The 24,413-nt window shown below is 33.3% G+C and overlaps 3 protein-coding genes and 1 long non-coding RNA gene across 5 annotated transcripts; 3 read left to right on the top strand and 1 right to left on the bottom strand.

The window, feature by feature from the left end:
• The first annotated feature begins 7,181 nt into the window (after positions 1-7,181).
• On the top strand, positions 7,182-11,974 carry LOC144571364 (Calcium-binding EF hand family protein). Of its 2 annotated transcripts, XR_013517494.1 has the most exons (8): positions 7,182-7,835; positions 8,360-8,462; positions 8,634-8,699; positions 9,121-9,288; positions 9,775-9,871; positions 10,303-10,435; positions 10,791-10,842; positions 11,677-11,974. XR_013517494.1 is itself a non-coding variant. In XM_078320639.1 (7 exons), exons 1-6 carry the CDS (start codon positions 7,247-7,249, stop codon positions 10,417-10,419), a joined length of 1,140 nt encoding a protein of 379 aa, XP_078176765.1. In that variant the 5' UTR covers positions 7,182-7,246; the 3' UTR covers positions 10,420-10,435; positions 10,791-10,903. The 2 variants fall into 2 exon arrangements, 1 of the variants encoding a protein (XP_078176765.1); XM_078320639.1 differs by lacking the exon at positions 11,677-11,974 and having other exon boundaries at positions 10,791-10,903.
• On the bottom strand, positions 9,295-10,917 carry LOC144571365 (uncharacterized). The gene is made up of 3 exons (XR_013517495.1): positions 10,778-10,917; positions 10,191-10,419; positions 9,295-9,750 (listed from the first exon to the last, which is right to left on the bottom strand). It is a non-coding gene; the product is annotated as an uncharacterized LOC144571365 (long non-coding RNA).
• Positions 11,975-15,930: 3,956 nt separating the features above from the next.
• LOC144571392 (ras-related protein RABB1c) lies at positions 15,931-18,750 on the top strand. Its single transcript, XM_078320665.1, has 6 exons — positions 15,931-16,159; positions 16,674-16,813; positions 16,945-17,027; positions 17,507-17,711; positions 18,166-18,234; positions 18,417-18,750. Exons 1-6 carry the CDS (start codon positions 16,114-16,116, stop codon positions 18,504-18,506), a joined length of 633 nt encoding a protein of 210 aa, XP_078176791.1. The 5' UTR covers positions 15,931-16,113; the 3' UTR covers positions 18,507-18,750.
• Positions 18,751-21,617: 2,867 nt separating this feature from the next.
• On the top strand, positions 21,618-23,636 carry LOC144571697 (uncharacterized). Its single transcript, XM_078321058.1, has 4 exons — positions 21,618-21,757; positions 21,858-21,958; positions 22,788-22,866; positions 23,362-23,636. Exons 1-4 carry the CDS (start codon positions 21,755-21,757, stop codon positions 23,407-23,409), a joined length of 231 nt encoding a protein of 76 aa, XP_078177184.1. The 5' UTR covers positions 21,618-21,754; the 3' UTR covers positions 23,410-23,636.
• The last annotated feature ends 777 nt before the right edge of the window (positions 23,637-24,413 follow it).

Genomic DNA, 24,413 nt, shown 5'->3' with positions numbered 1-24,413 from the left:
GAATTCGGTAGATTTTGAGATATAAAATAAACTGTGATGGTTTATAACGTCCGATGGACGTTATAAATCATAACGTCTATATTGGCAAACTCAATTAATTAAATTCCTAATTAATAAAAAAAAACCATAACGTCTAGACTATTGCAAAAAGAAAATCTCAAGTTCTACCTATCAGATGACATAATTTCTAAGTTTGAGTCTGGACGTTATAAACACTAACGTCCAGTTTTTTTTTTTTACTGTTTTGTTAATTAGTGGTTTAATTGATTCTAGTAATTTGGACGTTATCGTTTATAACGTCCGGCGAGACATTATAAACCACAATGGTTTTCTTATATTTCAAAATCTGTCGATGTCATTAACTATTATCAATTTTTTTTTAATATTTTTCTATTAATAAAAATTTCGGGGTTAATGTGACACAGCTAAAAGGCTCGATGAGTGAGGCTGTGGTACCTTGCAGTGTGCATATCGATATGTATTATGAATTTATATTTTTGTTTTCAAAATTCAAATAATTAATAATTCAACATGATTTTCATGTGAAGATACATATAGAGACCGAATTTTATATATTTTTAACTTTTTTTAGATAGATAAAAAATCACATGATCCAAAGTCTGTGGACCATCTAAAGTAATGGTTTTCTATAAATATTACTATAGTACTGTATTTAATTTTTTCATAAATAATCTTCTTTATTATTTGTTAAAAATATATTTAGAAATAACAGTAGCGAGTTAGAAACATAACGAATGATGATAACGACGACGATTATTATATAAAGCAATCATATGTTACATAATTTTCTAAAAAAAATACGGTTTTCTACTCAACTATTTTCTTTTAAAGTATAAATATGGGTCCTCAAAAATATTTTCGTACGGAGATTATCTCGAGCGATTCGGTTTGATTCCTTAAACTTTAATGTGAATGTGAAGTAAAAAATAACTCTTATTTTAAAAGGCAACAGTCTCTCTCTTCTTTTTTTGCAAACTAAAGGCAACATAGTCTCACTCTTGATAATGATAGTAACAATGAAAAATGAAATTATCAATAAGAAATATTAACTAAAATGGAGTTAGTTAAGAAGAAATAAAAGTATGTCAGTGAAAATTAAAAAATCAGCCCCGAATAAAAGCATGTGTTCATCCTAAGCATGTTTGATTATATGCAATGTAATTTTTTTAAATTTATTTTTTGTAAAATTGTAATTGGTTGTGTAACTCAATTGGTACTACTAGTAAAATGTTTCTTGAAGGTAATAATCAATGATACCTCTAGTACACATTAGCAACTTACAAACAATGCCACTTTTCTATATTTGGGTGACGTTTTTTGTTTTCTTCTTTAGCATATTTTTCTTTTCGGGAACTGCATTGATTAAGTAAACATAGACATAGTGACATTTAAATATGCAAATAAATTTTATTGTATATTATTTTTTTTACGAGAACAATCAAATTAAGAAACAATTTGAGTAGACTTTGTAGAGTATATTGGCAGTGGAAGTAGTAATAAACAATAAAAAGGTTCAATTTTGTAGAATTCAAGTTGTTTAAAATATTTTGATATTTTTGAGCAGTGTTTTAAATAGCGGTATGCACTCGTCGGATGGACAGGACACTGCCAAATGATTAATCAGGAATAATCGGTCGACTAGTCGGAAAAATCTATGACGATTTGATCACCGCTTACGAGGAAGATTTTGATTCATGTGATCTTTTAAATTAATTAAGTTTAAATCTTTTACACAAATCTCAAAGCTGGTTGGGCGTTTTTTATCCGATTTTGAATAAAATTGTCCAAGATCCAAATTCTTTGTTTAATGAATGATAGAACACAAGTGATCATATATCAAATATTCAAAATGTCAAATTTTAAATAATAACTTATGTTTAGGTTGTCGGTGAAGAATGAATTAATTTTCTAAGTATTTATAACTTCATTTGTGACAATGTTAAACTCATTTGTGACAACAATAGAAAGGCTATAATCAAATTAAAAACTCTAGTGTTATGATTACAAAAGGTTTAAAATAATTGAACGAATAAATATCTTTTATAATTAAATTATATTTGTCATGAATTCTTCTAATAAAATAAAAACAGAAGAAAGTTGACATTCCAAAAAGATTTAAGACTTCATTTCACGCAAAAATTAGAGTTCAACATATACATCAACTTACGATTTATTAAAACATAGCTAAAAAAAATAAACTGTTTTTTACAATGATTTGAACAAAACACACAAAAACTATGCACATTTTTATTTCACAATTATACAAATTAAAATTTACACTCTATATGCATATAAATCAACGACATGCATCTTGAGATTTCAACAGTAAAGAGGCCGAGTAATACCGCATTTACCCGGCACTTTTCTGACTTGATCAAAACTAACTCCCAGCCAAGGAAACACAGCATAGTGTCGAATATGACAAAAACATTTGTAATCGGCTCCTCTTGCGGCATGGCAACATTTAGGTGTTGGATGTGGCGGATTGGAACCTCTCACCGATGGCAACACATGCATTGATACCATCACCGTCCATCCCACAAAATATGAACCCCATACTATTATTGACTGTAAAACATAATAGTAATATTGACAAAAAAAACAGCTTAAATGATGGTTGAAACTCCATATTGTATATTTGAAATTTTCAAATTGGATTCTGCTAGATCGTCTTAGGTTTGGAATTTTAGAATGAGCAATATGAATTTATATATACTGCAAATGTTGGATACATGTATGGTGGTTGTACTGTTGTGATTTTGTTAAAAATTGATAATTGCAATGTGTACATTTGTTACACGAGCGTAGCTAATTTTGTTGAGAAAAAAGTTAAAGACAAGGTTTTATCTCTTATTAATGGACGTACTTAATTTTAATTACAAATTATTTTAGTTCAAAATAATAGAAAAAATTATATTTTCTAAATTTAGAGTGTGCATTTTTGTTCTGAATTTGTTAGTTGTTGTAAATCAGATAATAATTTTGACACAGCAGTTGTTTCTTAAGGTTCAGTTGTAACAATTTTTAAAATTTTGATTTTTTTTTTAAATTTGGTTATGTTATCAGTTGAATATTTATTTATTAATTGGAATCTCAGTTTTTACATTAATTTTCAAAAGGATATGTATGGCGTATATCCGACTTCTATGATTAGTTCACTTAATATATATTTTTAAAATTTAATAATACATCTTCTTTTTGCTCGAGTTGTTACTATGTAATAATTTAGAAGTCAATAATACGATAATTTTATCATATATATTTTGTTCATGAATTGGATAATTAATAAAATGTCATTTTATTGCATTGAGTATTATTGCATTCGTGAATCATTTCTAGTTCATGACTGAAATTGTGAAACTTCATAATATAGGTGATATAGATTGTTATGTTTTACAGACCATAGACAAGAGATGTCATTTTAATTACATAGATATATGTTACATGAATATGATATTTGACAGATTCTGAATGAAACATTAAATGAAATTGTGTTCGTGTCCGATTAATCGGCCTAAACGGCCATTTTTTACAACACTGCATTTAAGTAAAAAAAACAAATATAAGGGGTGAAGGAAAATATGAGGAGAAACTGTAATGATTATTCTCAAAATTTTCCCTGGAACGATATGTCAGTTGTTAAATAATCAATCTACCATATTGTTCCATACCCAATTTAGAATTTTGTAATATAAATATCAATTATACAAAGGAGGAGGAGACCATAAAGTTTTCAACCTCGTATGAGATCTGAGATCTCTTGAGGCTTGCTAAGATAACCATTGGTTGAACAATATAAAGAGTAAGTGTGTCGATTGAAGCACATCTCTCTGATTTTGTGAATGTTTGTCTTCGACATAGGTCTGCAATTTCTTAACTTCTATCTATCACTTCACTTGCAGAAAGTTGCATATTAGTTAAGGTAGGTATTTTCCTAATCCATATGTATTTTCAAAAGGTAATCAAGGGCTTTATAAATTGAATGATGAAAATATTGGTTCAATTTTTTTTCAGTTTGTAAGGTAGACTTGTGCAAAGGTAAGGAAGCTCTTGCGGTGAGTGTATGATGGTTGTGTCCCCTGCTAACGGGCTTGTGGGTTCCCAACGTCACCTCGCCTTGTTTCTCCCCTTTGATTTTTGGACATTTCTTCCCTTTGAAACACCTGAAATTTGGAAAACATGCATGTGAGCTATGGATAGAGCTGTCAGTATATCTCACTCGGATGAAATTTCCTCAACAAAACATACATGTTGAAATTAATTATCCTGTCACCAATGTCACATAATTACTGAATTAGATTTGAGTGTTCAAATGTTAGTTCAAACCAAATAACCATTTTGCCCCTTTAGACTAAATATCCCTTATGTTTGATTTGTGAGGAAACTTTTGATAATATGATGCAATGCATATTTGTGCAATACGTACAACGTATGAACTGAGAGCATTCTTACAAGACAAAAAATGAACTGAGATCTCTTATGACCCTTGTTTAGCCGGTAGGACGATACCACTTGGTAGGCGTTAGTCAAGAATGAGAAAAGAAGAATGATGTTGTACAGTAGAAGCCTAATTAAGTAGTGTGAAATAAATGCAGAAAGCCAAGAGGAAAACCTAATTAAATACTGATTCTGTAGGACCATACTGGTCACAAAGAGGAGTATTATTACAGGACATGATTTTACCCCTCATCTATAATAGTGGTGTCCAAATTTTGCCTCAGTTGACATGGGGAAGAAAAATACATTGTGCCAACTCAATCTGATGGAGCTGTAGACATAATATAGTCACGGTAATTAACCATAACAACTTTTGATGTGAATTGTGAATTTGTTGAGTGAGTCTATGGTACTATGCATATTACGATTTGGCACCGTGCTACGGCTTTATATTCGAGTTTTCAAATCCTAACGGTCGATCCGAACCGTTCATCTTGTTCTCCATATTAATATGCGTTTGGAGACCAAATTTTACATTTTTTGAAATTTTTTTACTATTTTTTTAGATTTATTGAAAATCATTGTTTTTGGATGGTCCAGAATTTTCAAATCAAGTGATTTTCTAAATATCTAAAAAAATAGTAAAAAAATTTCAAAAAATGTAAAATTTGGTCTCCAAACACATATTAATATGGAGAACAAGATGAACAGTTCGGATCGACCATTAGAATTTGAAAACTCGAATATAGAGCCGTAGCACGGTAACAACCCATGATATACATAGTACCATAGACTCACTCGAATTTGTTACATTGAGGATTTATGCATTTGAAATCTTATTTGATGGAATTCATCTCTTGTGCGGGGGTTAGGGATAACTGCTGCTTAATTAGCACTAATTCTTGGTAAATCAACGGGACATAAGTGTTAGAAACAAAAATAGAGATAAATGTACCTGTACACTGGCTAATTCCAGTTGAAGAACGTCATATAATGACGAAAGAGGAAAGTAAAGCAGGGTTAAAGGAATTATTCGGAAGAAAAAAGTACCTCTAATTGGCGTTTGCTCACTCGCTAGCAGAGAGGCGGAGCAAAGAGAGTAGTGACAGAAGAAGAGAAAGGGTGAAAAGATGAGCAGCAAGAGGAGGAAGTGGAAAATGAGGTTGATGTTGGCGGCGGGAGAGGGAAATAGGAAGTGTACAGGCGAGACACGCGGCTTCAAATTAAGGGACACGCGTCTTGGAGCTGACAGAGAGAGCCATGGAGGAAATTGAACAGTTCGATAGACCCTCAAATACAATGTGAAGAGAAATTTTGAGGTGATTAGTTGATTACACAGGATGACATCACTAAAAATAATCTCAAACATATATTGAGCATCATATGGCAGAGAGTGGGGGTGCTACTGTTCCTAGCTACAGTAACACCCCATTGCCCTTTAATAATATATAATATATACTAGATTTCTAGTATAACAATAGCTGCATATTTTACTATATGATTACCGCCTTATTAAATATATAGTTGAACAAAAGTTAAGACTGCTTTGATCGAAATATCCTTTCTACTTTTATTTTTTAATTCACCCATTTTGCTTTGCTAAAATTCACTATCTTTTATCTTTATTAAAAACCGTTATAGATGTATAAACCATAAACAGTCATTAAACATAACTTGTCATACAAAAAAACCAATGCAAAATAGATATATATTTTGAAATAGTGGCTGGATCAAGAACCACCATCTGTTCCAGTGGTTATCTGATGTGAAAAATTATGAGCTCGGAGTTGAGATATGATAAATTCTTTGCTATAATAATAAAGATATGAAATTGAAAGGCATGACTTTCATATTTCTTTTAAAAAAAAAAGTGGCTGGACCATCTAATAAAAAATCAAGATAAGAAGCTTTGCGCTCTTTGATCTAAATCGGACGGATAAATTTTGGCCCTTTCATCACAATAGTTCAATCCAACATTAATGACAAAATCCAGTTCTCCAGTATAGAAAGCGCCCGGCCCGGTCTCTCGTAAAAGTGATGCAGGTTTGATGGGATTCATATCCTCTCAGGTATTGCAGAGGATTATCCTCACTTTACGGTTTGAGATTAAATCTCAACCAGTTGGGGGCAACATTATTAGACTTTGAGATTTGTGCCAAGTTAAAAAGAATGGTCCAGATCTAGTAATTATAAAAGATTGTCTTATCAGTTATTGGAGAGGATGTGAATTCGGTTTGATGTGGGTTCATTTTCGTTACAGGATAGAGAGTCGTTTTGGCCGATCTAATGTGAAAGAACAGTACCGACTACCGAGTCCAAAGTCCAAACTAGGAATTAGTGCTCGATGCTCCGTAACCACGGTTTCGGACGTGCAAAGTTACGGCTTCAGGCGGTTGCTCGACTTCGGTAAATGAAGTATGTTCTACCTGCACCTAGATCCCCTCGCTCAAAGAATTTCATTGTCAAAAAAAAGAAGAGAAAGGGTACAGTTCCCAGTGTCCCACCAAGAAATTGTCTACCGGTGTTTGGGTACGGTAAAAACCAATTCCAAGAAAAATGTCTATGCTCTTGGATCTTTTACTCGTCGCTCCTCGAAGTTACCTCTACACGCACATCTCTCTTCTCATTGGTCTATGGCCATCGACCCCACTAAGCTTCAACCATTACCAACTCGCCACATCACCAGCCGACCCCAGTTTTTTTTATTTGACTTTTAACCAGTTGGACCTAACTACTTTCCCGACCAGACATATACCCACCGAGCTCCTTCCTTCTCTAGTCCGCCACCATGGCCAACTCCAAGTCCTCTTCTTTCCCAGTTATCTTGGTCTTCTTAGTTCTAACTTTGGTATTCCTCTACCTTCTTTCTTCTGCGCCCTCGACCCGAAAGACCCATTCAAACCGCCGTCTCAAGCTCCGCTCCAACTTCACCTTCGTCCCGCCTCTCCCCAGTCAGGCGTCCCGTCATCCGGGTCATGCGGATCCGCACCATTTCGCGTTCGATCCGATTATCTCCCAGATCGAAATGCGACGCGAGGATCACGAGTGGGAGCACACCCACATGCCAGAAGTCGAACACGCGCCAGCCATGGAGTCCCAACCCGAGTGGGAAGACTTCATGGACGCGGAGGACTACGTCAACAGCGAGAATCGGTTTAATGTGACTAAAAGGGTTGAGGTTTTGTTTCCTAAAATTGATCTGAATCCGGGAGATGGGTTCATAACAGCCGAGGAACTGACGGACTGGAATCTGATGCAAGCGAGAATTGAAACCATGCATAGGACCAAGAGAGATATGGAACTGCACGATAAAAATAAAGATGGACTGGTATCTTTTGACGAGTATGAAAGGCCAAGTTGGTCTTGGCGGTTTGACGGTGAGTTTAAAAACATAGATTTGAACTCAAATTGGGCTTCTGGTGTAAATTGTGATGTCTTATTAGTGGGTAACAGCATTTAGTTCTTGGCTTTTGGGTATGACTGAGTTTATATTTGGACAGAAGTAATTCTAATATATTCAAGACTGCATTTCTTGAAACATGTCTAGTACTGATACTGTTAACAAAATTGTACATTATGTAGTGCTGTTAAAGTTATGTTTCAGAAAGAAACTTGTAGAAGGAATTCAAGTGTGACCACTTCTGTCATGACTGTGAAACAAACTTATCCTATTTCTAAGAAGCGATTTGATTGTCTTTCATTTTGAAGGATATAATAGTTGACCTTTAGTTGCTAAACTACAATGCTAGATATATCTTTTGAATAAGGAAACAGAAGAAATGTAAAAAAGTGGATAGAACAGTATTGGATATTCTGGCTGCCTTAGCTTCTGTATTTATTTCTAATATGTTTATATTTAATACTAACCTCTATTTCATCCTAATTACGTGAAAATATCCAGAACAAAACTCATCAAACGATGGGATGGGATGGTGGAAAGAAGAGCATTTCAAGGCTGCTGACATGGACGGTGATGGCCTTCTTAACCTCACTGAATTCAACGAGTATATTCAACCTCCTTCCTAAGCTTCTAATACTCTCCTTAGCTTTTTCTATTGTATTGTTATTGTCGCTGCTGCTGCTGCTGCTATTGTTGTTGTTGTTGTTATACTTTAATTGATAGTGTTACCTTTTCTATATTATTGACATTAATTATTCTGACTGCCATTGGATAGCTTCCAGCATCCAGCTGATAGTGCCAATACAAAGATGATTGATTGGTTATGCAAAGAAGAAATCAGGTATGAGATTGTTAAGTTCTTTTTTGGTGTGTAATAATATGTTATTACAGATTTACCCCTAAAAATGTGAAATTTGTAAAATTGGTTTTGCTGCTAATATGTCCACCTAAATTGCAAGGTGTGGTTAGAACTATAACTATTAATTCGTACCATCTATTAACTTGACCTTTGTTTCAATTGATAAGCCACTATGTGACTTTCCTTTGGTTTCTATACGAGCTACACATACTGGTGTAATACCTCTATATTGCACGATTGATCAGTACAAATGTTGAACAGTGATAACTTCATTTGTTTATTTGTTCACTATGTACAAGCCAGTATCATACAACCAATAGATAGTGGTTTCAATACTTCCATACGACTGATCAGTAATAATTTTATTTGCTTATTATTTTCTCATATCTTTGTATAAATTCAGGGAGAGAGATAAAGACAAGGATGGGAAGCTTAGCTTTCAAGAATATCATGGTGGTCTATTTTATTTAATCCGAAATTATGATGAATTTACTGTTGATCCAAACGAAGATAATTATGGGGATGCAACTGCTAAAAAATTATTTTCTCAGATTGATAAAGATAATGATGGGTATGTATTTGCAGCATGATCGTTATATTCTTTTTCTTTAGTATTGATGTGAATAATAAAGAGATTTGCACTCTTTTATCAGAAACCTAATTAGAAGTGAAATGAAAACAAGAAAAGAACTGTCAAGATTTTCTAATGGTGTATAATTTAATTAACCCTCATTAATCTATATAGAAGAGTTACTAAAGTGACTTCTGCATTCAATGTTTTGTATTTGTCATTCTTTAGAAAATTGACTGAAGAAAATGTTATTGTATGAATATCTTAACTCTTTTATAAAGAAGGATGATAGGTTTGGTGCAAAGCAAATAAAGTGAATAGCTGACTGTACAGAGCTTTAGTACATGAATTCAAATCATTTATCTTTTTGTTGTTACTTGTGAAATTGCAGATTACCTGTTAGTCTGTTTTAAAATAGGTGTTTTGAGAATTTAGCCATGTCCACTGACCTTAATTTTGTACCTTCTTTTGAATACATACTTTCAGTTTCATATCAGCAGAGGAGTTGAAGCCATTCATAAATAACCTCCATCCATCAGAGCGCTTCTATGCAAAACAACAAGCCAATTATCTTTTAAGCATGGTAATGTTCATGTGTTGTGACTTTAATGAAATTAAACATTGTTAGACTGGTAAAAAAATGATGCATAATTTATGAATTTATATATTAATTATAGTCAAGGATTTCATTTTTTACTGTTACACTGAAATTTAGTTGGTATAGTAACTTCTAGAAACTAAGCTTTTGATTTTTGCTATTACTCCTTAATTCAACACATGTCAATTCAATTATGTCCCAATTCACGATTCTTACCCAACTCTGTCATGCATTAAGTGAAAGTGGCCTCATATTATTTGATCGTGCAATCTGAAGTCCAAAACAAGCTTTTCTGAAAAAGTACAGAATGAGGTGAGATGGAGAGGGAGGGAGAGAGAGCTGACAACCAAAAAGTTAGAAATATTGTCAATGGTAGTTCTTGGTAATCATTGATTGTTAAGTTTACTCTTTTACAGGCTGATACTGACAAGGATGGAAAGCTAAGTTTGAAAGAGATGGTAGAAAATCCATACGCTTTTTACAGCTCAATATTTACCGAGGAAGACTATCCATTCCATGACGAGTTTCGTTAGCTCTCCCCCCCTCCTGGTTCGTTCTCTCTGTTCTTTTAATAGTTTATTAGCATGGATTATAATTTTTCACTGCCGAAGAAAAGAAGTTCGCTCCTGATGGTTCTCGTGCTAGATTGTACTGAATTCTAGCTGCACCTAAATTGACTGGTGTTTTTTGCGAATTAAAGCTCAATTGAGGCTTCGTTTGGAACTGCAATAGATGGTACCTTTACTGGTATTGTTTGCCATCTGGTTCCGTATTCGTCATGCGTATGCTATGTCGACTCATATAGTTGTGCCATATTAGTTTGACTGGTACAAGTGACCACTGATCTTTGCTGCTTGCTTTGGTTCTTATCTTTATTAACCATATTTTTACTTCTTTATTTCAGGTCTATGGGAGAATAGTTGTGTACTGGTGTTGTCAAATTTAGTATTATTACTGTGAGTCATTTACTGGTTTCCTTTTGTTTTCTACTCTAGATATTAAATTATTACTTTAAGTTAATTTACTGTTTTCCTTCTTTTTTTTCTACTCAAGATATTAAATTATATGTTTCTATATGATGAGTAGAATTAGGGTGTTCTTAAGCTCACCGAGCTCCTTTGTGAACTTAACTCAAAAATCTATCGGAGTGGCTTCAAACGACTCATCCAATCCGTTAAAACCAATCTACTTCACTAGTGATGAGTTTACATGTCAAATTTATAAATTTTCAAACTAATTTAGTATAAAGTCGAGGGATAAAAAAAAGATGGTTTTATAAGTTATTAATGTGTTCATTTTTTATCATTTTTTGACCGCTTGACTTTATGCTAAATTAATTCAAAAATTTGACATATAAACACATCACTCGTGAAGTAGATCGGTTTCAACCGTTTGGATGAGTCGTTTGAAGCCAAAAGGACATGGTGAGCTTAAGAACACCCTAGTTCTACTCTCTATATGATCACTGTTTTCTTTTTGTTTTTCTACTCATTTGGGGTAATTTTCCAGTTTGTCCCTGAAGAATCTAAAAGTTTATCCCCTATATAAATGGGCTGATATCACGTGAAACCCTTTATTGGTGATTTCTTCTATTAAATGACCGATATGCTCTCCTACACCAATACTTTGGAAATTTGGGGGAGGACCGGCGTTGGAAATTTTTTATCTGGAAGGGTTATATGGGATAGCCTTTGTTTTGCAGGGTTACATGTGTTATCTTTGATATATTCCTGGCTTATTATTTATTTGTTTGGAATTAGTTGTCTTATGTACTATATGTTCTTTTGCAGGCTTGGAGTTCCAAAGTTTTAGCAGCAGTGGATTTATTTGATTGGCACCCATCTCTTTTACAGTTCATTTTATTTATTTTTATAGGAGAAACTAGTTCCTAGACTGTCCTTTTGCACAAATGTAACATAGGATTAATTTAAAGATGTACTGCTTTTTTGCTTGATAAATTGTTCTATTTATAAAGATTTTGGCATGTACAGACATTACATCGTCAATTTGCAGGAAAAAAAGCAAGATTTTGTAAAGTTTCAGATTTACACATTCACATATGAGATGTGCTTTTCTTTGATACTCCAATTTCGCAACAAGTTTCACATCGATTAAAAGAAAGAAACGGCACGGTTTTCTGTTTGCCGAATCAGATTAGGAATTTTTTTTTTCTTTAGATAGAAAGATAGAGATCTAGCCTTCTAACTTTTATTTAATATTTATAAAGAATCCTGCATTCGAATTTCGATCCAACAACGTTCTCCTCCGTCCAAATCAGATTAGTTGAGTTTGCTTAGCAATTTTTGCTCGCACCCTTCCAGGTTGATTTACCTCCAACATACTCCGTGTCTTCAGTATGTGGTTTCAAATAGTTTCAATAAACTTGAGATAACAACATTTGTGTTTGCCGCGTTGTGAAGTTGGATTTTGTAATTCATTTTCCAATGAAGAGATATCAGTATTCAGTGGTTAATTTTCCAAAAGACAAATCACTCCTTTATATGTGACAAAAAGGTCAACTGACCCCATAAATATTAAGTGGTTAGATTTGACAAACTGTTTGCGCCAATCAATAACTATGGTTATAAACATAATAGTAGACCTACGCTTTTGTAAAATAAGATGTTCCTTTAGACCTTCACTACAGATGTGCTATATAAGCACATAAGATTATGTACCATATGTGATAAAATATAAATAGGGGTGTGCTATTCCAAGCACATGAATTCTACTTTTGAGTGCTAAGAGAATTTTTTTTGTTTTAAATTCAATTGTGCCCCTTATTAAATACCTTTTTTTTATTTTACTTGTTATTAATTTCTGCTATCAATTATGGAAGGGAACTCATGAAGCTTTCTGTTTAAATAATTCATGCCATTAATTACTGTCTATCAATCCTGTGCAACTTCATATGATTCGAATTTCGAACAGTCTCAATGAAAATTTATAAGTAATTAATTGATGAGATAGTTCATTGAGACTAGTCAAAAAAATAATATGCTGAACAAATTCTTCTCTGTTTGATCCAACGAAAACTATTTGGATAAAAAAATATGGTCAAATTTTGTTAGTTCCAATAAGTGCCATTAAAATTATGAGAAAGTTATAACATAACAAGTATTTTATTTGTGAATTAAATAGATAATTTCATTTTGTAGAGATCGTTTATTGTCATGTGATTGGGTTTATTTATTTTTTTTTTTTTTTCAATTTTCGTGTCTTTTTGTTGTCATCCAAGGTAGAAGTAGTTAGATTGATTATAATTTGAAGAATCATCAGTATGGCAACAACTTGGCGTGGCATTGACTGTATTAGCTTTCAAATAGATAATAAATAAGCAGCTAGGTCAAGGAAAAATAATAATTCATGAGACGAAATAGTATTATTGATGCTCAGCCGAAAAAAAAAATATGTATATGAGAAAGAGAGAGAGTTTGGCATGCATGTTGTTTTGGTACTAAAGATTTTTAACGTATATAGTCCTTTTGAAAACTTGGTAGTAGCTACTAAGGTTCGTGAGGGGGAATCGAACTCTCGACCTTTGAATATAACAACTCTAAGACATTTTCCTAGCCAATTGTGCTACCTCCCCTTTCTCTCAACGTATATAGTTTGCATTGGAATATACCCTAGTTTGAAATTATTTTACTTCTGATGTTAGTCATATGAAATAAAGAGGAAAGTAAGATGTTACAAAACAAGGTATGGTTTAAGAGATCTCTCTTCTATTTTATTTTTTTCTTTCAATTTTCTTTACCTTATATATTGTAATCATGATGATCATATGAATAAAAGTCATTGCATTCTTTTTTTATGATTCCATAAATATACAATATCTACTATTTGTATTGTTAAGTCTCAAATGTTTCATTTATTATCAATAACTTAATCTACAAAAAAAAATTGATAGAAAATTTATTAAAGACAAAATTAATATAAAAAAAAAAAATTTCTCTCAATAATGAAAATCTTGCGTTCAGAACAACTCTCCCCTATAAATAAACAAGCATCATTTCTGTACCAAGCCCGGCAGGCCGGCTCGAATATTATTTTACACGAAAGCTTTCATGCCGACCAAATCTAACACGCCAACTACTTTCCAGGAAAAGTTATAACAGAGCAGTTTTCACTCCAGGCAGAGCACGAACTATATCCAGCCCTATTTTGATCCTGTTGTGGTGCTGCATGAAGCCGAAAGTGTTATGTTCAAATCTCCACTCCTTTTATTATATTAAAAAGGCCTTAAATTAGGAGATCACCGTTAAAGTTCGTTTCAAGAAGGAGAGTGCTACATTGAGAGCATCATTTGAGATTTTGAGAGTCGAGATAAATTTTTTTCTATGAATACCAATTTTGTTATTGTACTTTCTTTCTTATCTGTCACAATTAATTATGTGATAATTAAAAGTTAATAAAAAAAAATTAACAATCTTACAGAAAAGGAAAAAAATTATAATTTTGGTAACAATTTTTGCTCAGCACTCTCAAGCTATGCATGCCTCTTTTTAAATTTTTTTGGGAATTGTACTAGTCAGTATTGCCTATTGACAAATATAATATGTATTTTATATTTTTACTTTGATCTGCATCATACATGTATATGTTATTCTAAGTATGTAGCTCATTTAGTTAACATAATTTATACTCATCTACATTGAAGTTGATAAATCATAACTATTTAAAAAGGAGATGAAACAAATAACCGATCTCGACACCATTTTCATGAATAAGTCTTAATTGGTACGGAGATAAATGTTGATTCAGACTAACACTAAGCACTCAATTTCTTGAATTCCTATAAATTTTGTAGATAAGATTACATCAAAATGCTAGACTAGCTAGCAAAATATAGCAAAAAATAGAAGACCAAGTGTACCTGGTACAACAACAATTGGTCGAAACAACTATGGAGGACAACAAAAAATTTAAATGAATTCAAGAAATTGAGTGCTTAGTGTTACTCTGAATCAACATTTATCTCCGTACCAGTTAAGACTTATTCATGAAAATGGTGTTGAGATCAGTTATTTGTTTCATCTCCTTTTTAAATAGTTATGATTTATCAACTTCAATGTGGATGAATATAAATTATGCTAACTAAATAAGCTACATACTTAGAATAATATATACAATGATGCAGATCAAAGTAAAAATATAAAATACATATTATATTTGTCAATAGGCAATACTAATTGGTACAATTACCAATTTTTTTTAAAAGGGGCATGCATATCTTAAGCGTGCTGAGCAAAAATTATTACCAAAATTATAATATTTTTTCATTATTAACTTTTAGGCAAAGGCTTCTATGGACATAAGGACCTATTTGTAAAATGAATATATTTTTATTTTCAAAGTTCCAATAGTTGATCCGAACCGTTCATCTTGTTCTCCATATTAATATGTGCTTGGAGACCAAATTTTACATTTTTCTGAATTTTTTTACTATTTATTAAGATGGGTACAAAATTCAATGGTTTGAATTTGATATTTTTTGTACCCATCTTAATAAATAGTAAAAAGATTCAGAAAAATATAAAATTTGGTCTCCAAGCACATATTAATATGGATAACAAGATGAACGGTTTGGATCGACTGTTTGAACTTTGAAAATAAAAATATGTTCATTTTATAAATAGATCCTTATGTCCATAGAAGCATCACTCCTATATTAATTATGACATAATTAATTGTGATAGTTAAAAAATTTTCTCTGAGTTCTCAATATCACAAATGATACCCTCAGTTTGAGTAGCACTCCCCAGAAAAAAAAAACCCAAAATGGAAAGATGCGAAGTCGCTTGAGTGACGGCTTGGATCTGATCTGAAATTCCTTAGGCAAGGGGGTCACCGACTGGACAAGTAACGTACGGATAGGGCCCATTATTTTACGGTCCAGATTAATTCAAAGAAAGCACTTATTCGGAATAGTCCAGGGTGCCAGTATTCTTATACTTTGAGATTCGTGTAAAGTTAAGATAACGATCCAGATTCAATTACTCCACGGAACGGTACCTCTCTAATACCCGATTTCGTCACCGACTCGCCATCCACGTTCCGTTTTACTTCCGCGGACAGCTATCGAAATACGAGATCTCAATTAATTAATCAAATTAACAGCTCTCTCCCTCTTTCTCGAAAGATCCAAATCCAAGCGAAGCGCTCTGTTCTTTTCGAATTTGGGGAAAATTGAATCGGAGAAGTTTGATTAGATTTCATACGAAGATATGTCGTACGCTTATCTGTTCAAATATATCATTATCGGAGATACAGGTGGTTCTTTTTCCCCTAATTTTTTTTTGTTATAGAGTTTTATACTTCTATTGCTTGCGTTTTGTATTGTAAAATAATCTGGGCTCCTCCGTTATTGATTCTCTTAGGCGCTTATTCATAGAATGAAATACTGATCTAATCGATACGGTGGAGTGAGTGGGTTATTCGTCGGATCAATAATTTATATATATGGAGTACGACAGCAAAATAAATACTTAGAATCTGGTTTCCAAGTCCAGTGGGTTAACATGTGATCTAAATCAGGCACGAAATAGCTTGATTGAAAAGAGAGGAAGGGAGGGTGCTTGAGGATCTCAATTTGCACTAAGAACCCATTCTTTTGTGTTAATTATAAGGAATGCTTGATCTTTTCTTGAAGCAAATTCCAACTTCTTGTTGTTGTTGAGATGTATGGTGAAGTTAGACAACTCATGCTCGATTTTGATGAGCTGACTTTCCGACGACATCAAAAGAATTGAAGTGTTTAACTAAATATTGTTTTGATTGATTGTAGGTGTTGGAAAGTCATGTCTCCTATTACAATTCACTGACAAGCGGTTCCAGCCTGTGCATGATTTGACAATTGGTGTTGAATTTGGTGCTAGAATGATTACTATCGACAACAAGCCTATCAAGCTCCAGATTTGGGATACGGTTTGTTTCAGTTCCATATTCCATTGTATTTCATAGTAGTCATGTGCATTGTTACAATTAGCAGATAATAATTGAAAGTGGATTTAAATTTTTGAAATACTTTTGTGTTGTGTTTCATGATAAAATCGTAGGCTGGACAAGAGTCATTCAGGTCAATTACTAGATCTTATTATAGGGGCGCTGCTGGTGCACTTCTTGTATATGACATCACCAGGTACTAACTTTTTACAATCATGAGGTCTAGCTAAAGCATAAACTAATTTGTTGGCTGCTTTACGTACCTTGTTTACACACAACACCACACAACTTTATTTTTCTGGCATCTTAACCAAGGTTAATCCTATTAACAGATAACTGAATTGCCCCATATGTTTAATATTAAAATAAGGGAAATTGCTTCAGAACCAATTTACAAACAAACTAGTAACTTACGTTCTGACTCCTTTTGTGGGCTTGGTTTTGATTATTTTGTAAATTGTGAAAAAAACACTGCTGAGAGTTGGTGAAAAGCTTTTATCATAGAATCAATATTCAATTTATAACGCCAATTTAACGATAGGTGTTATTTGGAAGCATCTAGTAAACCTGGGGGTGTTCATACCAATAAGGGAACCATTGGTTGTTATTTGCAAATGTTAATAATTATTAGATTCAGGATGCAAACCTAAATTTGTCCTCCTTGGAAATGGATAGGAGGGAGACATTTAACCACCTGGCCAGTTGGCTAGAGGATGCAAGGCAACATGCGAATGCAAACATGACAATTATGCTTATCGGGAACAAATCCGATCTGGCGCACAGGCGAGCAGTCAGCACTGAGGAGGGGGAGCAATTTGCCAAGGAGCACGGCCTTATATTCATGGAGGCATCTGCCAAAACTGCTCAGAATGTCGAGGAGGTAAATTTTATTATGTCTTGTTTACTCCTCTTGCTAGTGAGCCATCACTTTGGTTGGACTTTTCTGGGCAGGAGCAATCCTACAATCTTCCCTTGTTATTCTGCTGCTAGTGAAATTATGTTTTGTGCCCCTACAAATAATTAAGATATACCCAATTACTCTCTTATGCCTGTTCCTTTTGCCCCATAGTACCTGTATGCTTGCTCCATTCATTCATGTACAGAGATGATGCAGGAGAAAGTTGGGCATTTTGGAAGTAAATAGTTGTGTAGAGTTTTTTTGTAGTGAGATATTCATGCTTGTGGCATAAATGAAATTTGGAAGGCTGTAGTTGAAAATGATCTGATTGGCGGTGGACTCTTGATCATAGTTTGCAATAAATAGAAAACAAGAGAGTAAAAAGGAGCTCTTTCAACTCAAGTGTGATTAACATTGATTTGTAAATTTTGCACAGGCATTTATCAAAACTGCAGGAACAATCTATAAGAAAATCCAGGATGGTGTCTTTGATGTATCCAATGAGGTTAGTCAATTAATTAGTACAATTATTAGCTTTATCTAATTGTGACAATAACTTGATAGCTCTGTATTTCAAGCTTTCCTTCCTTTTGGCACTATCAACCTCAGTGTTTTTTTTTTCCTGAGTTGTACCATGCCAGTGTATACTTATGGCATATATTTGTATCATCTTTTGTCATTTGGCAGTCATATGGCATAAAAGTAGGATATGGTGGGATACCAGGTCCATCAGGTGGTGCTGGCTCCTCTTCTCAAGCTGGTGGTTGCTGTGGTTAATTTTTAGTTTTCACAATTTTAAAAGTAAATGCGACATTATTGCCTCTGAATGTCGTGGCTTTCGTTCCATCGTGAAGAATGTTTTCTTTGTACCGATTACTTGTTTGTTAACTTTGCTGTTCTAATCGCAAGAAAATTGAAATCAATTAATGTGCAGTTTGTCTGTTAATGATCATGTAAATTTCTTTGTTTTATGATATCTTGATACTACTCGAGTTAAATTGTATGTATGTTCTGTGTGATAGTTGATGTGTTTATTTCCTTTTTTATTTGAGGAAATGATTTTACCTTCTGTACTGATTTAGGCCAGTGTCGCACCGAGTTTCTTTTTTTCTCTTTTTAGCAGAGACGAACTTCCAGAAGACATAAGAAGCAAAAGTTTTTGGTATAGATGAAGTTTTCGTTCATCTTTTGATATTCCTCTTCGAGATTTTTTATTCCAAATTTAAGTTGGTATAAAATGTGTTTTGGAACCTAACATAAATAGCATGACTTTGTTCATACATGTGACGAGCATTAATAACATGATTGCCTGCTTACACAATTCAACACAACATTGTAATACATGCACTAAATAAAGCATTCACAAACACATTAAGAAATCGCAAATAACACATTGTATATGCATGTCGTAGGAGAATTTTTTTTATGAGAGATTGCGCGTACTTCGTATGGGTAGGCCCCAAAAAAACATTATTATCAGCATCATCTCTGCCTCTCTCATGTTTAGTACAAGAGCAGTGATGCCTTATGTCGTCCTATTTCATTTATTGTTGCCGTGTACGCCTATACACAGTCAATTTTTAAGAGAGCTATTTTTGCCACTCTCTCTTGAAACATGTGGAGGACATTAATTTGAACCCTTTATTATATTTTCCCTTGGTACAATTCCAACCTGCGTCTCTACAACACAACCTTGATCCACCTCTACAGACTACATGGTTCACAATTAAATGTAAAGGCCTAGTAAGCCGGCTCGTGCCTTGTGTCACCTCTCTGATTAATTCATCGCTCAGGCTTGAACTCCATGCAATCTCGTCTCCATAGACTCCAGTTTACCCATAGAATAATTATGAAATATGAGCAGCAGTTATTTGTTGATAAGGTACCGGTGGATGCGACCACAGGGATTCAATATTGCCGCATGCAAATAAATAAGCTTTTGAACACCTTTTAATCAAATATTGTTTTGTTTTTTGGACCATCAGGCAAATGTATCTGCAAGAGATAGATTGATTCTTTGCATTAGGTTTTATTAGAGCCTTGAAAAGCATTGTCAAGCTTTGTCAAAAAAAAGAAAAGCATTGTCAAGTTATGGCTTTCTCTCTCCCAGGTAACTGGAATTTCTGCCAAGCTCGAGGGTGCACCCGTGAGTCCTTCACTGTCTAGTCTCGTGGTTGCAACGACCAATCATTGAAACTATTCTCTCTTCCAATTTTTGGGTTACAGATTGATTCATGACATGCATTAGCAGCTGTCGCTATTTTTCTGAAGTAACTAACGTACAATCAGCCTCGCATTATTTCCCGAATGAATTTCGGAACCAAATGCAAGTAAACTACATATTCTTCTATTAATTGTAGGGTTTGAATGGATGGAAAATCGTGGAAATCATAGTTGAGGTAACCAGGGTCTAAACCTAATAACCGGCACAGGTCATATCAAATATTAACTGCAAAACCATCTTGAAGGCCTATTACTCTGTTTTCCTTGCAATGTCCTAAAAGATTGGGTCGATTTTATATCTGATCACGAGAAAGAAAATAGAATGATTATTGTCGTTCTACATATATATGCACGAGGCCTTCATTACTCGAACAAGTTTAATGGGTTACAAAGTATAAAATATGATGTGTATTGTAACTTAACTACTGGTTTCAGTCAATGAAACGGGCAAATGAATGAATCATGCCTTTTTTATAAGAAAAAAAGTATAAAAAGATAAGTGAATCCTACATATGACACTCCACTTGATGATTATTAGTTGTGTATTAAGGTACTGAGCACAACCCAATTTAAGTACGAATCATGCAAAAGTACAGTTTAAAATCTGTTTTTGTATAAGTTCATCCGATCTATATGAACCAGCCGTCATAACGGCTGATTAAACGGTGGTTTAATCATTAACGGCAACCAAACCGTTATAAATACACTTAACGGATGCCTGTTAATTTGTGGATGAAAACGATTAATCGGCCGTTTTACCTTTTAATCGTCCGTTTATTGACTTTATTTCTGTTTATTCCAATTTATTCTAGTGAATATTTATTTTCACATTGATTTGTTTTTTTTTGTGATAGTGTGTGATAATAAGTTTTATAAATTATGTATTATAGTTTTATTTGTGTTTGGACATGCATCCAATATTTTTTATTCTTGCTTATTTTGAAATTGATTAATTCTTTTGTTATTCATATACCATCATTTTTTTCTTACATATTGATGTGTTTTTTTTAATTAGTACAACATGTTCATTTATGAAACTAAATTGTTATCATAAATTAAATTTAGTGATTTTATGTTGGAATGTTTCATTTACTTTTAAATAATATGTTTTTAGTATTTGAAAAAAATTAATTCTTGAATTTATTTTTTATTAAATAAATGTGTTACTTACACATGTAAATTGCTTTTGTTAAGAAAAAATAAATATAATATCATGTTATAATAATAAAACTAAGTTATATTAAGTTTATTTGATAAGTTTAATGAGTTAATTAAATTATTTTTAATAAATTATGATATATATATATATAAATTTAATAAAAATATTAAATTATTCACATAATTTCGATTAATCGGCTGCATACCGATTAATTGCTTGACGATACTCCCTCAGTTCAACGACCACATACTTTTATTTATAACACTGGTGTGAACTAGTACATTTTAGCAATTATGGGCCACGGACCAGTTAGGCCGAAATAGAGGGCCGGTACTGGTCCCCTTGGAATGGGCTCAACTCAAAAGAAAAAGACACAGACACTCCAGTTTTCTACATTTGTGCGAATTTTTTACTAATCTTAACCGTCAAAAATAAATCTCACGGCTATTATTGTTCTGACGAAGGATCGACTTTTCTGCAGTTCCGATGAAATGGAGATAGTTTCTTTAATGTACACCGTCCGATGAAGATTCAAGGGTATTCATGTGGTTTCAAATATAAGCATGAGACCTCTAAAGACATTACTCAGAAACTCCCGAGGGATTAGAAGAACCTCTTTTTCTCTCTTCTCGATCAGATCCTGATGGTGAGAATCGCGATCTCTCTTGGGTTTTTCTAAGTAGGATTTTAGTTCTTTTTACGATTTACCTATTCTTCTGGTTTTAATTAATCTGACAACAATTCAGGCTTTAAAACCGATCTCGAGCCCTGTACCGGTCGCCTTGTACCCGACGCTGGCCTTCGTAATGCTCTCCATCGGCTTTATGATCACAGCCTTCTTCTTCATGTAACCCCTTGATCTGTTGTTATTTTCTACAGTGTTGATTGGTTTTCAATTTCATGATTTGAGTTTGTACAACCGATAATTAGGCAGATTTGGGTGAATTGGGGATGGAATGGAATATGGTTTTCTAGTGATTATAATTCAATATATGATATATATTCTTATATGAAAATTAGATGCGATTCTTTTTGGTGTAGTGTGTAGGTGGGGTTTTAGTTCTGTCTCCAAATTTAGTTTTTGGTAAAACTTTTCTCTAAAGAAGATCCTTCTCTACTAGTACCACAGTGCATAATTTCTCTTTAGCTCACGATAAAGATATTTAGTTTTGTGTTGGAGGTGAAATGTTCATTTTTTACTGAGTCATCCTTTTTTACAATATTTTTCGAAGTAAAATCTAACTAATATAAGGGTACAGTTCCAGTATTTTTTTTTTTTTTTTTATAAATAAAGCCATGGAAACTTTCATTGGTGAAAGATAGATAATTTAAATAGATAGTTCAGTGAATTGGTTAAGAATTAAGATTACTATGCTGGTCCTTCCCTAATTTTGCAATTTTATGCCATCTAGCATTAGTTAACCTTCATCTGTGCATCCAAGCCAGCATATAAACAGAAATATTCCCTCTTAGACCTAATTCGTATTCAAGTGTTTATAATTGTGCAATTTATAATAATGATCCTTTAAAAGCAGATAAGAGCATTGTGATATCTAGCCATCACCTACACTGACCCAGTTGCATGTAATTATGTTAGAGACTGAGCTTTTCAGGTGATATACATTAAATGATATGCTTAGCTTGCTAAAATTATGCTCATATTACCAAATTTTCAGATATGAGGCAACATCAACAAGAAAGAGCAGGAGCCTCCCGAAGGAGCTTGCAGCTGCTTCGTTTGCTTCTGTCTTTCTGGTACTTCTTGCTACCTTTTTTTTAAAACTTTGTTTCAATTTTCCGGGCAATTCTGCTTATGCTCCTACAGATATAAAAAAATAGCAAATGTACCCAAGAAAACAAAAATATGTCATCCATAAATCCTTTCCTTTATCCCTTTCTTTTATGGGGAAAAATAACGAGGAGGATTAGCAATTAAGGCACCTTTGAAAAAGGGAGATAACTATGGGGATAGTTTCATGTTTTGGAAGGGTATACAAGGGAATATACATTTATGGATGTGTGACATATGTCCTATGTTTTTGCTGGGGTATTCATTATTTTTCGTGTTCCCTTGGGCGTGTCCAATATTACATCAAAATTGTATGCAACTGCTGCTTTTGTAAAATCATAACTTCTTTTTTGTTATCGGTTCATCACAGAATTTTTTTGACTTTGTAAACACAAGTCATGATACCAGTACGTGTTGCTAGTCTGGAAAATTATGCTGAATTAATATTGTTGTTGTCGCAGGGATTTGGATCTCTTTGCTTGCTCCTTGCAAGTGGTGTTTATGTCTGACATACTGAGTTGATGAGCTGCATCTTTCCTCCTAGAGATATTGAAACTTTTGTCCTCTTGTTCAACTTTTAGCCAGACATCTATTACACTTAGTGAAGCATTTGGTCGTATGTTTGGAGTTCAAACTCCCAAGAATTTTTATGATTTATGATTTATGATTTATGATTCATTATTTAGCAGATTTTCTACAAAAAAATGAAAAATTTCTAAGATTTTTGCCTTTTAAACTATCTTATTTGCTTGCTTCCGGTTCAACATATCATTTACCGATTCATGTTTGTGTTTGCTTAGACTGTTTTGGAACTTATGGCATCTACAAGTTGCATTAAATCTCAGTGACCGTATAATAAGTTGCATTGAATCTGCCTCCACTGCCTGGCGCATGTGGTTTAAAGCGCACCTCATCTCACTGGAGATGCAGGGTCGAGTCTCAGGTGAGGCTGGTTGTCTACTGGCTTGAATGAACAAAATAAATTTTTTGAGGAGAGAATGAGAAATAAAAAAGTTGCATTGAATATTAGTGATCTATAAAAAGATGTCTTAAAAATGCCACACCAAGCACTTGTTTCGCTGTGCTGTACTACCATTTGTTATGCAATATATTGTGCTCGACTAACTTGTGCTGTGCGTAAAACAGAAAGCACCAGAGTTTAATCTCGCGCATAATCCCAAAACAAAAAGGAAAAACAATCAACCAAATGTACACTGATGATCAGGGGAAATCTAAAACTTTCATTGACACAGAAAAGGTTTGTACCTATACAAGTATTTTCTCTATTTAAGTTGCAGAACTAAAAACATACGTTTACATTATATATATTCTGCCTTGGGTGATTAATTATGAACTGCAGATTGTTACGATCTATAATCTGTAAATACTACGTAGGCAAGACGTTTTGATCAATATATAATGGATAAGAACCTATATTTTTAATTTATTTCCTAAGCTGCAAAAATATTGAAAAATAATAAAAACTACAGAGGTCGCATAGGCGCATAATAAT

This window comes from Carex rostrata, chromosome 19 (assembly GCF_964058835.1).
Source record: "Carex rostrata chromosome 19, lpCarRost1.2, whole genome shotgun sequence".
Classification (NCBI taxonomy): domain Eukaryota; kingdom Viridiplantae; phylum Streptophyta; class Magnoliopsida; order Poales; family Cyperaceae; genus Carex; species Carex rostrata.
This window is presented reverse-complemented; position numbering and strand designations above follow the sequence as displayed.